Below are 18,088 nucleotides of genomic sequence, written 5' to 3' on the forward strand. Positions count from 1 at the left end.
TTCTCCCTGGCCTCTCTTCACAGCCATATCAACAGTAGGACTCTGCAACAAGCAGCTCTGAAGTCAAAACTGTTAGACAGATCCAGTTGTGCTGTCTGTCCCTGCCTGTCTGGGCACACGGGCTGTAGCTCTGTGCCCTGAGTTATTGTCGTGCCCTTGCTGCTCTGAGGAGGTAAGCCCAAAATCACACTGAGAGGTTGATCATGCTGTTCCTAATCTGCCTGCACTGCTGATGTGCCACAGCAGGAGTGATAACTGGGTACCAGAGGGGTGTGTTGATGTGGTACAGATGCACACAAGGGGCCTGGAAAGCACTTGTGCCTTCTTTTGTGTAGGTATAGAGATGGTGTATCTCAGGAAGGTTTAACTATGTGCTTTGTGACAAACGGGGCAGAGAGGTAAGGTAATGGCTTGAGGTGACCACAATGATCTGCAAAACTGGGATGAAGTGTACAGGGGAGCCAAAGTTTTTAAAATACGTGGACGGTGGCCTGCCCTCTCACCACCAACCAGCAGTGCATTTCCCTTGCACCAGTGCAGGAATGGAGTCTGAAGTTACCTCCTTCCTGCTGGATGAACTGGTTTGTCTGCTCGTGTGATCTGTTTATGTGATCAGGGCCAGGGATCTTGTTCCCAAAGTGTAGTCACCACTTTGGAGAGTTCATTTTTAGCCAGATAATGTCTATGAGTGAAGGAGAAACAGAAAACAGGAAGGTCTGTCCTTTTTGGTGGCAGCACAATCTGGGATTGCCCCAGCCTGCCCTGGTGTCCTGGTCTGAAGGCAGCCTGCAGAGAGCACACCTGGACAGGTATTACCATCCTTCTCTCCACCATTGTCCCTATGCCTGCAGTAACTTGTGCTCACTAATGCATGCTCAGCCATAACAATATCTCCTTAAAACAGGGAAGGCTTGAATTTAATAGTTTACTTTATTTTGTGGTTGTTACTTGTGGCTATTAGGCCTATAGCTCTTTCATGGGTCTTGATGGTTGCTTTTGCCAGTTCTAAGGCTGCTCTGCATGGGCTGATGAGGGCAGCTCCAGCTCTTCCAGTGGGAAGAGGTGAACCGACAGGGTCTGGTTTCTGCAAATGCAGGAGCAGGTGGAGCTCTGGGACATCCTAGTCCTTCCTCGATGAAGGTGGTGTGGCCCAGACAGGCACCTACTGCAACAAAGGACCCATGGTGGGGCTGCAGGTACATTTCCAGGGCTCCTCTCAGAGCCACCAGATTTGCAGACAGAGCATCCTAGTCCTGCCTGGGAGGGCTGAGGTCAAGTGGGTGGCTGAGAGGAACAGGCCATCCCTGGCCACACATCTTCAGAAACAATTTTATCTGTGCTCCTACCAAAATTGAAAGGGCACGGGTTCATTATGCATAAGGATACCACTGGGTAACAGTCTTCAAGGAATGTGAGGTTGGTAGGAAAAAGAGAGAACCTTTTACAGCATGACCAAGGCAACTGGTGGGGAAAAAGCCAAACCAAATCAAACCAATCCACCAGAAAAGCTTCTGGGAACTCCAGCCCTTTGGCAAATAGAAACAATCAGAAGGGTTCAAGCTAAATGCTCCGACTTCAACTCAGTTCTGCTAATTGATTGGCAATTGATTTTCAAAAACATTTACAAGAACAGGTTTTAAAAGATGTAATGTTCCAAAGCACATTCTGGCAATTTAACAAGCTTTGCTATTTTCTCAGGTTTCTGTAGGGGACATTCCTAATGCAGCACTGGATGTACTTGCAGGGACAAGTTTGCCAGGGAAGTTTAACCATCCTGAGTGGGAGGGCTGTGCTCTCCACTGAGAACACTGAACATCAGGGGTTTGTTAGCACAGGGGCATGTGGTTCTGGTGTGTTTTTATCAGCTGCTGCAGGAACAGGCAGCTGCTGGTCACTTCTGTGTCCCAGGTTTGCTGGGAATTCTCTTGGGCTCAGGCTGGTGCTCCTGCTTCAGCTTCCCCCTGGGTCTGTCAGCAGAGCAGTCATGGCAAGATGCACTCTTGGGATGGCTGGAGCAATGTGAGTCCACTGTTGCATTCCCAGTGCAGCCATTCCAGTGACATGCTCTGGGAAAGAGTTATCCTAGTTCTAGACAGAAGTTTCCATCCCAGCTGCAGCCACTGGATCCTGCTTTGACCCTCCCCGTGCAGCCAAAGCCTCGCCCAGCCCTGGTGTCCCCTTGTGACAGACACCCGGCACTCTCCCCAGCCTCAAGCACCTGCTTGACTCTCACTCGGGTTTTCCTGTTCCACCGTAAAGAGCATGAGAGGCCACAATGGGGGTTAACAGTGAGGTACTTACAGGCAAAGCAAGAAGATAAAAGCTCTTTCCCAGCATATTTGTCCCTACCCTGAGCTGTAACCTGCTTCTTAGGTAGTTTTGAGTCAAAAAGGAATCTTTGGATCGTATGGTTGTGGAGATATTTCTTTTCTTTTTTTTTTTTTTTTTTTCCGCCATAAGTTTGACCAGTCACTTTTTTGACCTGTGTATATTTGAGCATTCAGATGCTCTTGTGGCAAGGAGAGAAAAATTGCACAGTGCATTGATCACCCCCCTCTATTTCTCTTTCTGCTGCCACTGTCATGTTTCATTTGATGCCATGTGAGGATGTATGGACAACAATTTTCTGTTTCTCTTCATCATATAATTTAAAACTATGCAGATCTGTGCTATTTCTCTCTTTATTTGGGCTGGGATTGTGTTCAGCTGTGCTGTGCATGGAAGCTGTCAACCAGCCCTGACTCCACACAGCCTTTCCCTGGGCCTTTCCTTGTTGCAGTGCATCCCTTGAGATGGAGGGAGAACAGCTGGGCACAGCACTCACCACAGGGCAGTGCTGGGATGGTGGGAGGGTTGTTCTGCTGTGGCCTGAGATCCACACAAATGCTCAGGATTTGTGCATTCAGATTTGATGTGATCTGACCATTTGTGCAGCCCAGGAGGAGGCCTGAGCAGTGATGGCCTCCAGTCAGTGTGATCTGTGCTGGACAGCAGATGTTGCAACCTTGAATGTTTTTCAGACTTTTTACATCCATGATTCTGTCTCTGATTTGAAGCGAAGCCCCATTCTTCTTACTTATATACTGGACCTTATATTTCAGTGTAACCAACCAGGCTGTTCATGAACCTGGTGTTTCCAGCAGCCCACATCAGGTTGTCTTGAGCAAGTGCCACCTTTTACCATCCAAACAATTCATTTCTATCCATTCCAATAATTTTTTCAGCAATTGTTTTTTATTTCTCCCTCATTGCTGATAGCACAAAGCATTGATATGTGAAGAGAAGAGAGCTACAGATACACCTGTCAAATGGCTGTGTAACATATGTCTCCTCAGCCACCAAATTCTTTTGGATCTGGTAATATTGAGGACACTAATGGCAGCACACAGCTAATTTTTCTTATTAGAATACCATGCAGAACTTAGTCAGATGACTTACAGGTTTCTAAGCATGGCCCATCTCTCTCATTAGCTCTATCAAACTTGCAGGTTTATAAAAAGTTACATAAAATCATTTGAAAGTACCTCTTTCAGATTACATTAAATTGGGTTCTAGTTTTTACTAACTTACCCAGGACATCCTTTGACTGTTGTCTGTGATTGCTTAGAGCTATGTTGAACTAACTGCTGTATAATTTCTTGGATATCCATGTGAACACATTTAAATAGTGACAATACATTGGTATTTTTCCCCCTGGTAATCTTAAGTTCCCCTGTGTGCCATGATTTGTTATAAAGAAAAAAAAATGGTTCAGTGAACTCATTAGCCAATTAAATACTCTTGGATGTAAGCTCTTCTCCTGCACATTATAAAAATTGTTACTTACACAGTTTAGCATCTTCCTTAATTACTGATGGAATAGAAAGTATTTCATTACCACTGTAAAATATGAATATTGCACATAGTTGTTTCAAATGCAGAGCAGAAATATTTACTGAGTTATTGGTTTTCATTATGCAGGATTTGTGTTGCACACAGACACCTGGGGCAGGTGCCCAGTGCCTGCAGGTCGCTGGGTTCTCTGCTGCAGGGCATCCAGCTCTGGGGTCGATGTTTCAGAAAGTCTGAGAGAGCAGAGGGATGCAGAGTAGCCCCATGAGGGGGTGATGTGCTGCAGAAGCTCCTGGCAGTGGGAGCTGCAGAGATGAGGGGCTTGGACACACCAGGGTTGCTCCTGGGGTCCTGGGTGTGGGTGTGGGTGCCTGTTCCCCAGTTCAGGGTTCACAGAGCATGAGGGGCTGAGACCCCCTCCCAAAGAGTGCCAGGGACCCCCTCCTTGTCCCCTGACACCCACTGCTGGACCCTACTGTGACTTCTTGCTCATCCTCCCCGCAGGGTTCATTCAGCACTGTCAGGTCCCCTGAGTGGCACGTGGAGGTAAAACCAGATCCAGTGGCTGGAAATTGAAGCTGGCAAATACACATTAGAAATGAGACCTTTTTAATAGCAAGGGCAATTAATCTTCTAGTTAATTGCATCGTAGAACAGGTTCTCATGGTGGATGTAGATTTTTCTTTAATCTCAGGGGTTATTTTTAAATCACACAGGGATCTGCCCTAGTCCCAACCAGGGTTCATCTGCATGGTCCTCAGCCCAGTCCCAAAGAGACCAGGCTCGTTAATTACTGATCTGTAAACCCTCACTGGGCTGCCACAAGCTGCTGTCACCTCTGAGACTGTGTTTGGCCCCAGGATATTAAGTTCCAGTTTCCCTTCTCAGCACTTCAAACTGCATTCACACCTCATTGACAGCTCTGACTTAACCTGAGTTTCCTTCATCGTGACCCCACTGCTCTGTACTGGTTCTATCAGCTTCCTTGCTCTGAATATGCTGCCTGCAGTGGTTTCTGAGACATTCTGAAACAAATAGGGATGCTGCTTTTATTGTTATTTAAATATCTGCTCTTACACCACTTCTCTCACAAGCTTTGGCTTTGACATCTCAGCTGTTTGGCAGCACCAGGCAGCAATATTTCACTTGAGTGGGACGGACAATGGTCAGGAGCTCCGAAGGACCCCAGGGCATGTGAGCCCCAAAGGCAAACCCCCTCCTTTCCCCAGCACACGAGCATCTCCGGGCGTGCCCGACAGCCTGGCTGTGATTGCCCCTGCGGAGGCTCTGCGAGGTGTGTCCGCCCCAAGCTGAGACTCCCACGGCCACGCAGCCCCCATAAGCAGAGCTTTGCTGGGCTGATGCTGGGGACTTGCTTGTCCCGGCAGCAGTTCTCCCACTGCCGAGGGCTTCTGGTCTTTCTCCGTGAGGAGCACGACTCCAAATACTTCCCGCGTTTCTCTTTCCATCCGGAGGGGCTGCAGCAGATGCTGGTGGTCCTGAGGTGCCATGCCCCACAGGTCCCCCCAGGAGCGGACCCCTTTTGCTCCCTGGTGCTCTCTGGGCTGTGAGCCCCGCTCTGTTCTCTGGCTCACTGCCACATGTCAGAGCGTCACCTGCAGCTGCTTACCGGGGCTGGGCGCTTCAGGTCGCTCAAAGAATCACCAGCCAAGGTATCTACAGAGGCAAGCTTGGTGTAACTTTGCGGTGCTAGCACAAGACAGCAAGAATGGTCAGAAGACAAGGAAATGACCAACAAAAGCCACCTCAAGGACCTGGAGATGGAGAAACCTGAGCAGCGACAAAATAACAATATCTTTACGTGGAAAAATTACCTGAGCACCTCTCCTATGAGGAAAGGCTGAAGGAGCTGGAACTGATCAGGGAGAAGGGAAGGCAGCAGGGGATCTCATCAGTGTGGATAAGTACCTGAGGGAAGTGCACACAGGCGATGGAGTCAGGCTCTTTTCACTGGTGCTTTTGACTGGACTGTGCTCCCAGCTGAAAAAAACAATGTTCATGTGCCAGCCTGTATTGTGCACAGTGTTGCATAACCCATTTTGCTCTGAATCCTGCATCCTGCACTCCGAGAACACCAGCTTTGCTATAGGCTCTCACAGAGCCATGAGATGTATGTCTATAGAGTGACCTGCAGATGATGGATATCTTCTGAACGAAAGGTTCTGGAGTGCTATGCCCACATAACTGCTGGGGCAGAGCAGTGCACTTGAAGAGAGCTGCTTCCAGGCTAAACATGCAAGAGGTACCAGCTCTGTGCCTTAGAAACCCCATAAATTATCTAAAGAATTTGGCTAACACCAGTGTCCCTGAGCAGGATCCAAACACAGGAGTGAGGGAGGGCTTGACTGTCCTAAGCAGAACAATCCTCAAAGAAATATGTGAAAGGAATATGTGAACCTTGTCCAGGACTACAGAAACAAAAATTTCCAGTCTGAGATCCTGTCAACAGCAAAGCCATGCACCTGGGAACGCTCTTGCTATTGTTAATGAGGATCCTGGATTCTCATTGCTCTAGCTGTGGCGCTGCCAAGTCCAGCTCTGAAGTACCTTCCCCAGGCATGAACACGCAGACAGGTTTCACAGTCAGAAGCTGAAAACAGAAGCACATGGGGCAGTTCTGCAGCCAGGGAGAACCTGTGGGACCATGTCTGCAGAGGCCAGCTCCTGGGTGCCCCTTGCACAAGAGCTGTTGCCCACCTCAGGCAGTGTGTGGCTGCAGAGCCTGAGGGACCAAGCCATGGACACATCCAGGAGCAGGATCTCTGCCTGCCAGGGGCTCAGCTTTGGTCAAACAACATCAGGGCCACAGCCAGCCTGTTCTCTAGACTTCCCAAACTTCGAGTAAATAATTGTACGTTACTCTTGCTGTTAATATGTTTAGCAGCTATATTGCAGGAATGCCTAGAGGCTGTGACCAGATTTAGTCCTGTTGTGCCAGATTCCGTGCAGAGATAGTAAGTGGAGCAGGTAGAGGCATAAAGTTAAGACTGCATAGCAGTTTCCATTAGGAAGACCTGCTTTCATTTCCCAGTCTGTCGTTACACTTTAACTGTTGCAGTTGTGGTTGCTGTGCTGAGTTACTCAGAACTTTACCCATTACAGATACAGCAAAAATTAATTGGCCTGTATCTGGCCAACAGCTGGTGCATCAGAATTATACTCCAGACTCTCCACCTCAGCGAGGAGAGCTGGCCAGGGTGGTTCTTTTTCTGCCCAGTAGCATGGGATCAATTTTTTTTAATTAACAACCTCTGAGGATCCCACTTTGCGTGATCCAAACAAGGGCATTTTTGGAGGCTGACGGTTTTCTCCCAGGATCCTTTGTGCTGACCAGACAGGTCATGCACCATCTTCACACTGTGTCCCAAGTGCCAAGTGTTGAGCAGGACACTCTCCAGTCTTTCCTACTGACTCCAGAAAAGCAGCAATGGACTTGTCCGTGTTCGCATGTCTGCAGCAAGGAATGGAGAAGAGGAGGAGGAAGCTTGAGCAGTTCTAATGCAGAAAACAGAGAAGAGAGGTGGAAAGCAAAGGCAGACTGAGGATGGAGGAGATGGGCCAGGCTGGTCTGTGATTGCTGAGGGCGCTGCTGGCAGAGACTGGACTTGAATTCAGCACTCAGGGCCCAGCTTGGGGAGAGTGAGGACAATGAGCTGAGACTGAAAAACACAGGCCATGACAGAGTGACCCTGAAACAGGAGAGAGCAGGTTTCCTCCTGAGACTTTTTAAACTCACTGTCTGATAATGTACCTAGAGAGGTCCTGAGAGATCTCCATCAACAGCTGAGAGTGCAATGAGACCAGGGGCTTTACAAACTGCACACACAATTGGTGTTTCTGCTGTACCTGGTGCGCTGGACAGTCTATCTTCAGGCATGTTAAGAAAACACTCTGGCTCCTTGAGAGGGAGGGATGACGCTCTTTAAACTGGAATCGAGGGGCTTTTCTGCAGACGTGTGTGGAGAGGGAAAGATGCCCAGGGAGCATTTGAGCAGCAGAGGTCTGAGCCTCAAGTGGAAGCCATGGAAACTGCATTTCACTAGGCAGCAAGAAACTGTGGAAGATTAGACAGAGGCTGCAAAATTGAAATTGGGAAAGCCCATGAAAGTCCAGTGGGTGGATGTGCAACCTGGATGCTCTTTCCAAGCTGGCTCACACTTGAGGATGTGAGGATGGTGGATGTGGAAGCTCTGTCCCATTTGATGTACACATGAGAGTATAGCAGTGCAATCTTTGCTTTATTATTCTTACAACTTTTTGTTTTCTTTCACCAGTCCTTCAATATATCCTTCTCTGAATCTTTGCTTTACTATTTGCACATGAATTTCTACCTGTACTACAAAGTCTCATGAGACAAAGTAAAGAAAAGTGGAGTAAATTGTTGGGGCCCTGAGTACATTCCCCCCCCTCCTGGAGGTTTGGCTCTCCAGGGTCAGGGCCAACTCATAGGATGCAACCATCTGTCATCAGCTCTGCTCTGCTCACCTTCCTCAGGTCCTGAGGTAATGCCCCCTGGTCAGTGAAACCCCTGCCTCGCTACAGCCCCTCCTGCCTGGCTTCCCATCCCTCTGGAAGCAGCCTTTCCTCGCTGCAACTAGCATGGAATAGAGACTCAGTGTTTGAGGGGAGATGAGGGCTGCAGCTAATGCGAGTGCATGATCAGGTAAGCAGGACCTTAATCTTGGAGACATCAGTACGGACTCGCAGGGTTGAAGCTACTGCTGCGCAGAGGGCAGTATTGAGCTTGTGCTGTTGGATTCAGGCAGAACCTGTGGGAGCAGTTTCCTCTTGCTCTCGAGTATCTTGGTAACCTATCTGTAGGTGTGAGGTCTGCGTTGGTTACACAGAAAAGATTCATTGAACGAGTGATCAAATTGTATTTGCTTGGGAGTCAGAAAGCTGCTTGCACAGCCTGGATCTGGGCCTTTTTGAGATCCTGAGATCCAGTAACACATGGCTAAGCTTTCATTTTCTCCATGGTCTAAGTTGCTTTCATAGCAGGGAATGGACCCAAGCTATGTGCACTGAAGGTAACCCCAGCCTGAAGGTTCCTTTAGCACAGTCCTCGGGTGGATGAGACAGGAGAGCTGGGCCAAGGACAGACAGAACATGTATCTGACCAGCAGATCTGGGGCCATGTCCCTTATTGTGTCACAGCTGGTGTCTGGTGGGATTCATCCAAATGCTTGTCACTGCCAGGTTCCTCCCCAGCATGGAACCTGGGCCCTTATCCTGGACTAGGGGCCACAGCCAGTGAATGACCTGCAAAGACAAGCATCTCTCACTCTCTCAGTGATCCAAGGGCAGGGGGTGTCTGCATCAGAGAGCTGATAGGGATCCCCTATGCCACGGCTCAGTTTTATGATTCAATATTTGACCCTGGATGATTATTTTACCACTGACTACTCCACACCCATTTTCCTGACTTGGAGCGGGGCCGTTCTTGCTGTAGAGGCACCACAAGGATGTACCACAGAAAAACATACAAAAAGACATGAAATAAAGAGGAGGCTGTGTGATGTCATATCTGGGCCCTGGGGATTCAGATGGTGCCTGTTTAGTGGAGGAAGGCTGAGAACCCCACTTGCAGCACAGTGGGCCCATTTTGCCTCACTTAAATGCTCCACACAGGATCCAAGTGTCCAGCTCCACGGCTGGGCTGACGTGTCCCACAGAAAACACACACTTCAAAGTGATGTTCCACACCTCCCCGAGGAGAGCAGAAGGTGATGGTGGAGAAATCCATGTGTTTACATGGATATCGATGCCACCAGGGAGCCTGGGTAGCTAAGCAGCCAGGGGTGCTGCATCCCTGGTCAAAGGGCAGGAACACACAGAGGACTTGAGAAGACGAATACCCCTAGGTGAGAGCTAGAGCTCTGGAGTGCCACCGTGCCACTGAAACCACACTTGGAGCGAGCATAGACACGACTTCAGCTTGCATTTCTTGGCTTTCAAAGCACTTAAAAAATCCTGATACTCTTCTGAAGCAGGGCTTCAGTTTGCCTATTGCAGGTCTGGTGAGCAGCTCTCTATAGACAGAGGGCAACCCAAATGCCGAGCTGGGGGCAGAAGGTTCTCTGTTTTAGCGTGGGGTCTCCCCACAAGGGGCAGGCGATGTTTCCCCGGACACAGAGAGCACGGCGGAGCCGCTCAGTTCCCGCCGCGGCTCGGGAGCTTTGGACTCGCACGGGTCTCGCCTGCTCCGCAGATGGAGCGATGCGCCGGGGCCGCCGGCCGTCACCGGGGACGACTCCGGACTGCGGCGGGGAGAGGGCGAGCGGTGTCGGGGCCCTCTGCGGGGGAACAGCAAGAGGGGGCAGTTCGGGATACACACGCACCCCTCACCCTGACCCGAGTGCGCCCGCGGGAGGCGCCGCGCTCTTCCCGGCCCCGCGGCGCCCGAGCCCGTCGGTCTCACGGAGACCCGGCTCCGAGCTGACAAGGCTCCAGCGCCGAGAAAGGGGCAGTCCCGGCCCTGCCCCGTGGCTGCTCCCCCCGCGCCCTGCTCGGAGGCAGGCGGTCTGCGGGCACGGCACGGCACGGTCCCAGCACTCGGCAGCCGGTGCCTGGCCGGGGCCGGTCCGTCGGGGCGCTGGAGCCCGCCCTTGGCCGCCGTCACCGGGCCACTGTCCGCAGCTCGGCCGTCAGGAGCCGCCGGGAGGGCGGGCTCGGGTCCGCTGGCGGGAGCCGGGGCGGCGCCGGGCGGAGCGGGGCCGGCTCGCCCCGTCCGTGGGCCCGGGCCCGGGCAGGGCCGTGCGGAGCGGCGCGGGCCCGTCCAGTGCCCACAAAAGCACCCTTGTCCTGGCCCCATAATTGCTAATCATCAATCACCATTAATAACAGCTGATGAGGCGGGAGGGGGAGGTGCCTTCCCAGGGGCCGGCCGCGCCGGGGGAGCGGGGCGCCTTGCCCCGCCGGAGCGGGCTCTGAAGGAGGAACTGGACCGTGATGTGCAGAAGATGGATGAGAGCAGAGGGCGACACCCCCGCCCGCCTCCCCTCCCCTCCTCCCCTCCCCTCCCCTCGGCGGCCCGGCCCGGCCCCCCCGCGGCGGGGCGGCTCCGAGCGCGCCTCCACTCCGCCGCGCCGAGCCAGCGAGCGGGCGGGCGGGCGGCAGCTCTCGCCGGGCGCCGGAGCCCACGGGAGGCGGAGGGCGCGGGCCGGGGCCGGGGCCGCGGCGGCGGCGGGGCCCGGCGGCGGCGGGATCGCGGCGAGTTGGCGGCGGCCCGAGCTCGCCGGAAAGTTGGTGCCGGCTGAGCCGGAGGCGCCCGCTCGCCATGCAGAGACCCGGCGGCCAGGGGACCGCCTTCTCCATCGACTCGCTCATCGGGACGCCGCCGCCGCGCTCCGGGCACCTGCTGTACACCGGGTACCCCATGTTCATGCCGTACCGGCCGCTGGTGCTGCCGCAGGCGCTGTCCCACGCCCCGCTGCAGTCGGGGCTGCCGCCGCTGGCCCCGCTCGCTTCCTTCGCCGGCCGCCTCACCAACACCTTCTGCGCCAGCCTGGGCCAGGCCGTGCCCTCCATGGTGGCGCTCACCACCGCCCTGCCCAGTTTCTCCGAGCCCCCCGACGGCTTCTACCCACCGCAGGAGCTGCCCCCGCCGCGCGCGACCCCCGACGCCGGCTGCCGGCGCGGCGCCGACGGGCTGGAGGCGGAGGAGCTGCCCCAGGGCCGCGACAAGGGGCCGGCCGAGCCGCCGCTGCACTTCCCGGACCCCTTCCCCGGCCTTGCAGGTAAGAGCGGCGCGGGCCCGTCCTGCCCGGCTCCTCTCCGCCGTCCCCGCGGCACCTGGGGGCAGGCGATCTGCGGGCCGGAGCTCGCCAGGACGGCAGCCCGGAGCGGAGGTGCCGGGGGCCGGGGCTCGGCGGGCAGGACAGAGGGAGCCACGGCTGGCGGCGGCGGGACCTGCTCTGGGCTGAGCCCCCGGCCCGGCCCGCAGCTTTCGGACCGAGCCGGGAGGACCGAACCGATTCCCCTCCGTCCCCAGGCCCGGTCCGCAGCTTTCGCGGGTGGGCGTCAAACTTGGCTTGGCCCGGCCGGGCCGCGGGGCAGGAGGGGCGGGAGGGCGGCCGGGCGTGGGGGACGCCGCGGCGGGACCGGAGCTCTCCGAGGTCCTGGCACTCGGCCCGGGGCGAGCGGGGCGGAAGGTGGCGGGGCGTCCCACGGCTGGGTCCGCAGCCCTCCCCGCCCGCCCCGATCTTGGTCCCGGTCCCGTTTGGTGCGGCGCGGGGTGCGCCTTGTCCCCAGCGTGGCGCCGCGGCCCGGGCGGGTGCCTCCCGGCGTCGCCGTGCTGCGACTGCCGGCTTTCTAAAGTTTCCCCCGAGCCCGGCCCGCAGGGCTGCCGGCGGAGCAGGTCCCGCGCCCAGGCGGCCGCCCGCAGCCCCGCTCTCCTCCGCCGCGCCGCCGTCTCGGCACCGGCTCAGCCCGACGGCGCGGGCGGGCGGCAGCGCCCCTCCCGGGACCCCCGGTGCGGCCGGGAACGGCTCCCGTCCTTTGTGAGACCGCTCCCCGGCTGCGCCGGCACCAGCCTCACAGACTTGTTGCTCCGTGTTTCTCAGCCAGGTCCAGCACTCGCCTCTTCTCCCTCGGTCCCGCAGCACAGGGCGTGTGGGGTCCCTGCGGCAAGACACAGGCGAGCCAGCTGCTGCTTCTCCGGCGTGGCCTCTCTTGAGCTGTCTCTCCTGGCCACTCCTGGGATCCACCTTTGTCTCACAGGCTTCTTGGCATTCATGTGTGCTGAGAGTCTCTGCTGCTTCTGGCAGTGCTTGGCTGTTGGTTCTCCATCCTCTCTTTAGTCTCTCCTGGGTAAGCCCAGGTGTCTTCCTTGCCCTGTCTTGCTCGTCCCTCAGAAGAGCATTTCACTCACTCAGGTACCCCTTAGACCTCTCACTCCAAGTAGGACAATGGGGCATTCTGCCTCCCCCTTGCCTTTGTGGGTTACTGGGTGCTCCTCTGGTGCTCCCCTGCCTCTGTGCAGAATCAAAAGCCCAATGCAATATTATTTCTTTTGTGGAAGTCTTCTTGGAGGGCAGCACTGCCCTGGCCAAAACCAGGTCTGTACGACCTCATCCTTCCAGTCTGTGAGCAGACAAACTGCATTGTGCTTGATCTCCCTCCATGGCTCCTCAATACCTGAGCCCAATATGTTCCCTCCTCCCAGGGGACTCAGATGAACTGTCCCAGACTGTGACCACTTCTGAATCCAAGAAATCTTACCTCTAAGACTTCTCCTGTTGCCACCGGATCATGCGATGGAAAGGAAGATGTCTTGCTACTGCTGTTCATCCCCTGCTGCCTCTGAGCACTGGGTTTGCTCTGGAGCCACGAGGGATGCTTATCCTTCTGCACAGGCATATGCCCATGTGGACCCAGTTCTGTGGGCTGCCCAGGTCCAAGAGGATTTGTCAGGCCAAATGTGCTCACCTTCTCCTTTACCTAATGTTTCTCCTGGCTGTACCAGACAAAACTGGAGATCGACAGTGGGGTTTGTTTTACAATCATCTTAGAGGAAACTCAGGAGGGTTGTTGTGAGCTTTTTCCAGTATTAAGGAATAGAAAGATAATTTGTGTCAACAGGAGTCATCAAAAACTATCTATAATGCAGTTTGCAACTCACATCCAGTCCATGGCTCTGGCCAAAAGCAATTGTCCAGGGAAGAGCAAGAGACCATAACCTGTTCAATGTTCGATTCTAAAATGATGCTTCCCTCACATCCAACCATGTGCACATCTGGGACTTCCTGTGCCAAGTGTTGTTTCTGTATATTTAGTAAACTTCGATTAATTTGTTTCTGTGGCCTCATCTAATCTCCCCTGGAGTCCAGAAAGGAGGGATAACCTCGACATCAGCCACATCAAGATGGCAAGATGTTCCACAGGTTTTTTACCTGTAGAAGAACCTCGTGAAGGATAAATGCCCTCTTTTGATAGTTTTGCTGACATTTAGTGACATACTCTGGAGTAACTGTTTCTGTCCCTAGGCTCTGTTAGTATCTCCATCGTGCAGGTGTCTGTGGACACAGGATCAGTTGCTTCGTATCAGCCAAAGGAATCAGTGCACTATTTTAGGACTTCTCTTTGCATCCACTGGGTTTGAAACTTGCTTCCAGCAATTGCCACCCTTCTTGAGCAGGGAGAGGCATGTAGGGAAACTGGTGGTGGGAAGCAGCAAAGCTTGAAGTCTGGTTTATTTCTACAGCTGCCCCAAAGGTGTGACCCCTGGTGTGAGGGTACTTAACACCCCTAGCTCCCCACACCTCTCATGGGAGCAGGTTTGTTCCTGAGCTGGACAGATCTCCTCAGATTCAGGCAGTAGTCTGAAACTCTTTCTTGGTTTGCTGTAGAGACTGCACATTCAGTCAGGGGCAGGGTGAAGTTTGTCTTGTGCCCCTGTGTGCTTACCAACACAGAGCTCATCACTACACCCATTCCTGATCCAGGTCTTCCTGATGCTGCTTGAATAGCTTTGTCACCTGTGACACCCAAATCTCTTCACCATGCTTTCCACATCCATAATTATAGAATCACAGAATGGTTTGGGTTGGCAGGGACCTTTAAAGGCCACCTAGTCCAAACCCCCTGCCATGGGCTGGGACATCTTCAACTACATCAGGTTGCTCAGAGGCCTGTATGAGCTGGCTTTGAGTGTTGCTGGGGATGTGGTACCCACTACTTATCTGGGCAACCTCTGCCAGTGTTTCACCACACGCATTGTGAATAATTCTTTCTTATATCTAATTTAATCCTCTTTAGGTAAAATCATCACCCCTTGTCCTATCACAAGAGACTTAAAAGTCTCTCTTTGTCTTTCTTATAAGCCCTCCTTAAGTACTGAAAGGTTGCAATAAGGTTTCCCTGGAGCCTTCTCTTCTCCAGACTGAACAACCCCAACTATCTTAGCCGGGCCTCACAACAGAGGTGCTCCAGCCCTCAGAGCACTTTTGTCACCCCCTTTGGACTCCCTTCAGTGTCTTTGACAGGATCAATGAACAGCTGTGACTTTGTGAAAAACAAACCAGCAGGTCAACCCTATTCTTCATCTACTGCTTCTTGTTGATTTTTCAATCGTGATGCTTTGCTTCATGACAGCTTCACTTCATGTTCAAAGGCCTTGAAAGTCTCAGTATACCCCAATCACATGGGTGGGATCCCCTGCCTTCACTCCATCCTTGCTGGGGACACAGTAGGTGACTAACAGACCAATATACCAATTTTTTTTTTTGTGAAAACATCCAATTTAGATTCTGTTTTCAAATAGTTCCAAGTTCCTTACTGCAAGCCCAGCCCTTTTTATAAGACACAAATATGAGAGTGCTCCATTTAAAATTGGAGTCTGGTTCTGAAGAGAGTATTCAGAGATAGCACCTGTTTTGCAAACCATCATGTTGCTCAGCCTTATTCCAGTCTCCTGGGGCACAGCCTGGGCTGACAGGAGCAAACTGCCCTACCAGCACTGTTTGCTGGTGTGGCTGCTGGGATGCAATCCTCCATCCCTGGGGAATTGCAGTGCCAGGGCAGGACCTAAAGAGCCCTTGGGGAAGACACTGAATTCCTTGTAAGAGCTCTCTCGTCTTGTCACGCCCCATGCTCCACCAGGGAGAAGTGGTACACAGAAGTGAAAGCTCTTCATCTCCTCAGCAAACTGGTTCCATGAGGCTGTGCAACGGCAGCCAAAGTGCTCCTTGCCACCTGCTGCTGATCCTCAACCCCACAAGTATGAATTCTCTGGGTCTTTACCATCTGTGCACATGGGAAATCTCCTCCCTGACCTTCAGGAAGAAAGAAATACTCTGCAGCAGGATAGAGATGAAGGTGTTCTTTCCCACTGTAGGAAGCAGGAAGAGCAGGGAGAAGATTCCAGATCTCCAAAGTCACCCACCTGCTCTCAGGAAGCCATGGGCTTGCTGCAGGGCTGACATGGGATATGAGACCTCCTCAGTCACCAGACTACCAGGAATGTCTTGTGGGCTCAAGTAGTCTCCTGCAGTTCTGTTTGTGTATTTAAACCCTGCACTGTCAGCCTTCTGAGGGCTGTTCTGCCTTTCCCACTGAGATGAGATGAGGTGGCCAGTGATCCAGGTTGCATATGCCAATACCTGGACACTGCTTAGAAGTTTGCAGAGCTGCTGCTTCTCTTTGTGCATGTTGAAGTATATAGAGCAGCAGTGCTTCAGGACAACTTCCAGCAGTGATTGCTGCTCTTGGGTCAGACTTGAAGAATGTTCTGGTCTCCTCTAGTCTCAGCATGACAGAAAAGCTTCTTCCCCTGCTTGTGCAGCACTGTGGGTCATCCCATCATGACCCCTGTCTGTGGCTGAGAGCATCTGGTCACTTTGTTTGGGCCCTTCTACTGTGGAAGTGACTCTGTCTTCCAGACCTCTTTCCTCCATCTATCTCCCACCGTGTCCTGCCTTGCTCCATGGCCGTTTAATCGTTCAGGCAGCAGTTTGGGATACAAGAAGCTTGCAAGGAAGAGATTCATACCCCAATACCCTGTCAATATCCTCACAGGCATCTTAACAGAGGTGTCTGTGGAGATCCAAGCACTGCATTCTGCCTGGTGGCCTGCGATGAGGCGCACATCTGTGTGATGCTGACAGGTTCTGTCCTGCCCCTCTGCACACTGCTGGGTGTAGCTGAGCCCTGAGCATCGGCTGCCTCAGCACCTTGTTCCCTGGCTGCACAGTCTGCTGCAGTGCATCCTTGGATTAGGGAGGGAGAGCCCGAAGTGGGCCACCCCATGTCCTATAGAGAGGTTTGCTGGGCTGGAGCTGGCTCTGGATGCTGTTTCCAGGACAGTTCTTCAGCTTTTGGCTGGCTATTTTCTAACAGCATCGATGGTCTGGTGCACTGGGAAGGGATAGGGGGGGCTGAGCTGAGAGACAAGGCATGGCCGTGTTTCCTGTGTGAAGGTCCAGACAAGCCCTGGCAGTGTTGTGATGTTCTCCACTAGACTGACACCGTGATGCTGCTACGGCTGGCCCGTGAGATAGGGATGGGGCGACTGCTGAGGGGGTCAGACCCCGGAGCGGCCGCCGGGTCTGTCGGTGCTGCCCCTTGCAGCCGGGCAGGGCGCCGGGGAGTGGAGCTGCTCGCAGCAGGACCCGCTGCAGGGCTGCTGCTGCTGGGGCCGGGGCTGCGGGAGGCGCTGGTGACGGGGCCCGAGGCTGCGGGAGGAGCTGCAGCCTCTCTCCGGGGGAGCGGGGGAGGTTCCCCCGCGGCGGCGGGGCTCCGGGAGCCGGGGCAGCGCGGGCGGGCGGGCGGCGGGCCGCGCCGGCAGACACTGACGCTGTGTGCCCCGCAGACGGGAAGGCGTACAGCTCCGACGAGGAGAAGTTGGAGGTGAAGTCGGCGGCGACGCCGTGCAGCGAGCGGGAGGAGGAGAGCTCGGCGGGCGAGAGCGAGGAGGAGCCCTTCCTGGACGGGGCGGCTGCCGGCGCCGCGCTGGGAGCCAAGGGCAAGGGCAAGGGCGGCCCCGCCGCCGAGCAGCCCCCGCCGGGCTCCGCGGCCGGGAAGAGCCGCCGCCGCCGCACCGCCTTCACCAGCGAGCAGCTGCTGGAGCTGGAGAAGGAGTTCCACTGCAAGAAGTACCTGAGCCTGACGGAGCGCTCGCAGATCGCGCACGCCCTGAAGCTGAGCGAGGTGCAGGTGAAGATCTGGTTCCAGAACCGCCGCGCCAAGTGGAAACGCATCAAAGCCGGCAATGTCAGCAACCGCTCGGGAGAGCCCGTCCGCAACCCCAAGATCGTGGTGCCCATCCCGGTGCACGTCAATCGTTTCGCCGTGCGCAGCCAGCACCAGCAGATCGAGCAGGGCGCCCGGCCCTGAGCCCGGCGGGGCTCCCGGACCCTGGGGCGGGCCGAGCGCCCGCTCACACTCCTGTGTACATGTACCTTATTTATTCCGTGTAAACTCTGTACATACGGCAGCCTGTCCTTCTGCCCGTGCCGTGGGGAGCGCGGCCGCCTGGCCCTCGGGCCCTGGCCGCCTGCTGGGCCGGGCCGAGCCGGGCCGAACCGGGCCGGGCCCGCGCTGCCGCTGGCGCCCGCCCATGTATAGTTGTGATTTCAATAAATTATTTTCTATGGAGCAAGACCACCTTCTTCCTCGCTGCAGGGACGGGGGGTCCTGCGGCCCAGGCCCGGCGCGGGCAGAGAAGGAGAACAGGGAAAGGAGAGGGATGGGCACAGGAACAGGGACACGAGCACGGGCAGGGGCACGGGCAGCGGCG

General features: G+C 54.6%; 1 protein-coding gene across 1 annotated transcript; it reads left to right on the forward strand.

Moving 5' to 3' along the window:
- Positions 1 to 10,814: 10,814 nt before the first annotated feature.
- Positions 10,815 to 17,711, forward strand: GBX1 (gastrulation brain homeobox 1). The gene is given in 4 exon segments (XM_066313044.1): positions 10,815 to 10,867; positions 10,869 to 10,913; positions 10,915 to 11,591; positions 17,162 to 17,711. Coding segments are annotated over 4 exon segments (1,299 nt in total). The 3' UTR covers positions 17,686 to 17,711.
- Positions 17,712 to 18,088: the final 377 nt, after the last annotated feature.

This window comes from Sylvia atricapilla, chromosome 1, assembly GCF_009819655.1.
Source record: "Sylvia atricapilla isolate bSylAtr1 chromosome 1, bSylAtr1.pri, whole genome shotgun sequence".
Classification (NCBI taxonomy): Eukaryota; Metazoa; Chordata; class Aves; order Passeriformes; family Sylviidae; genus Sylvia; species Sylvia atricapilla.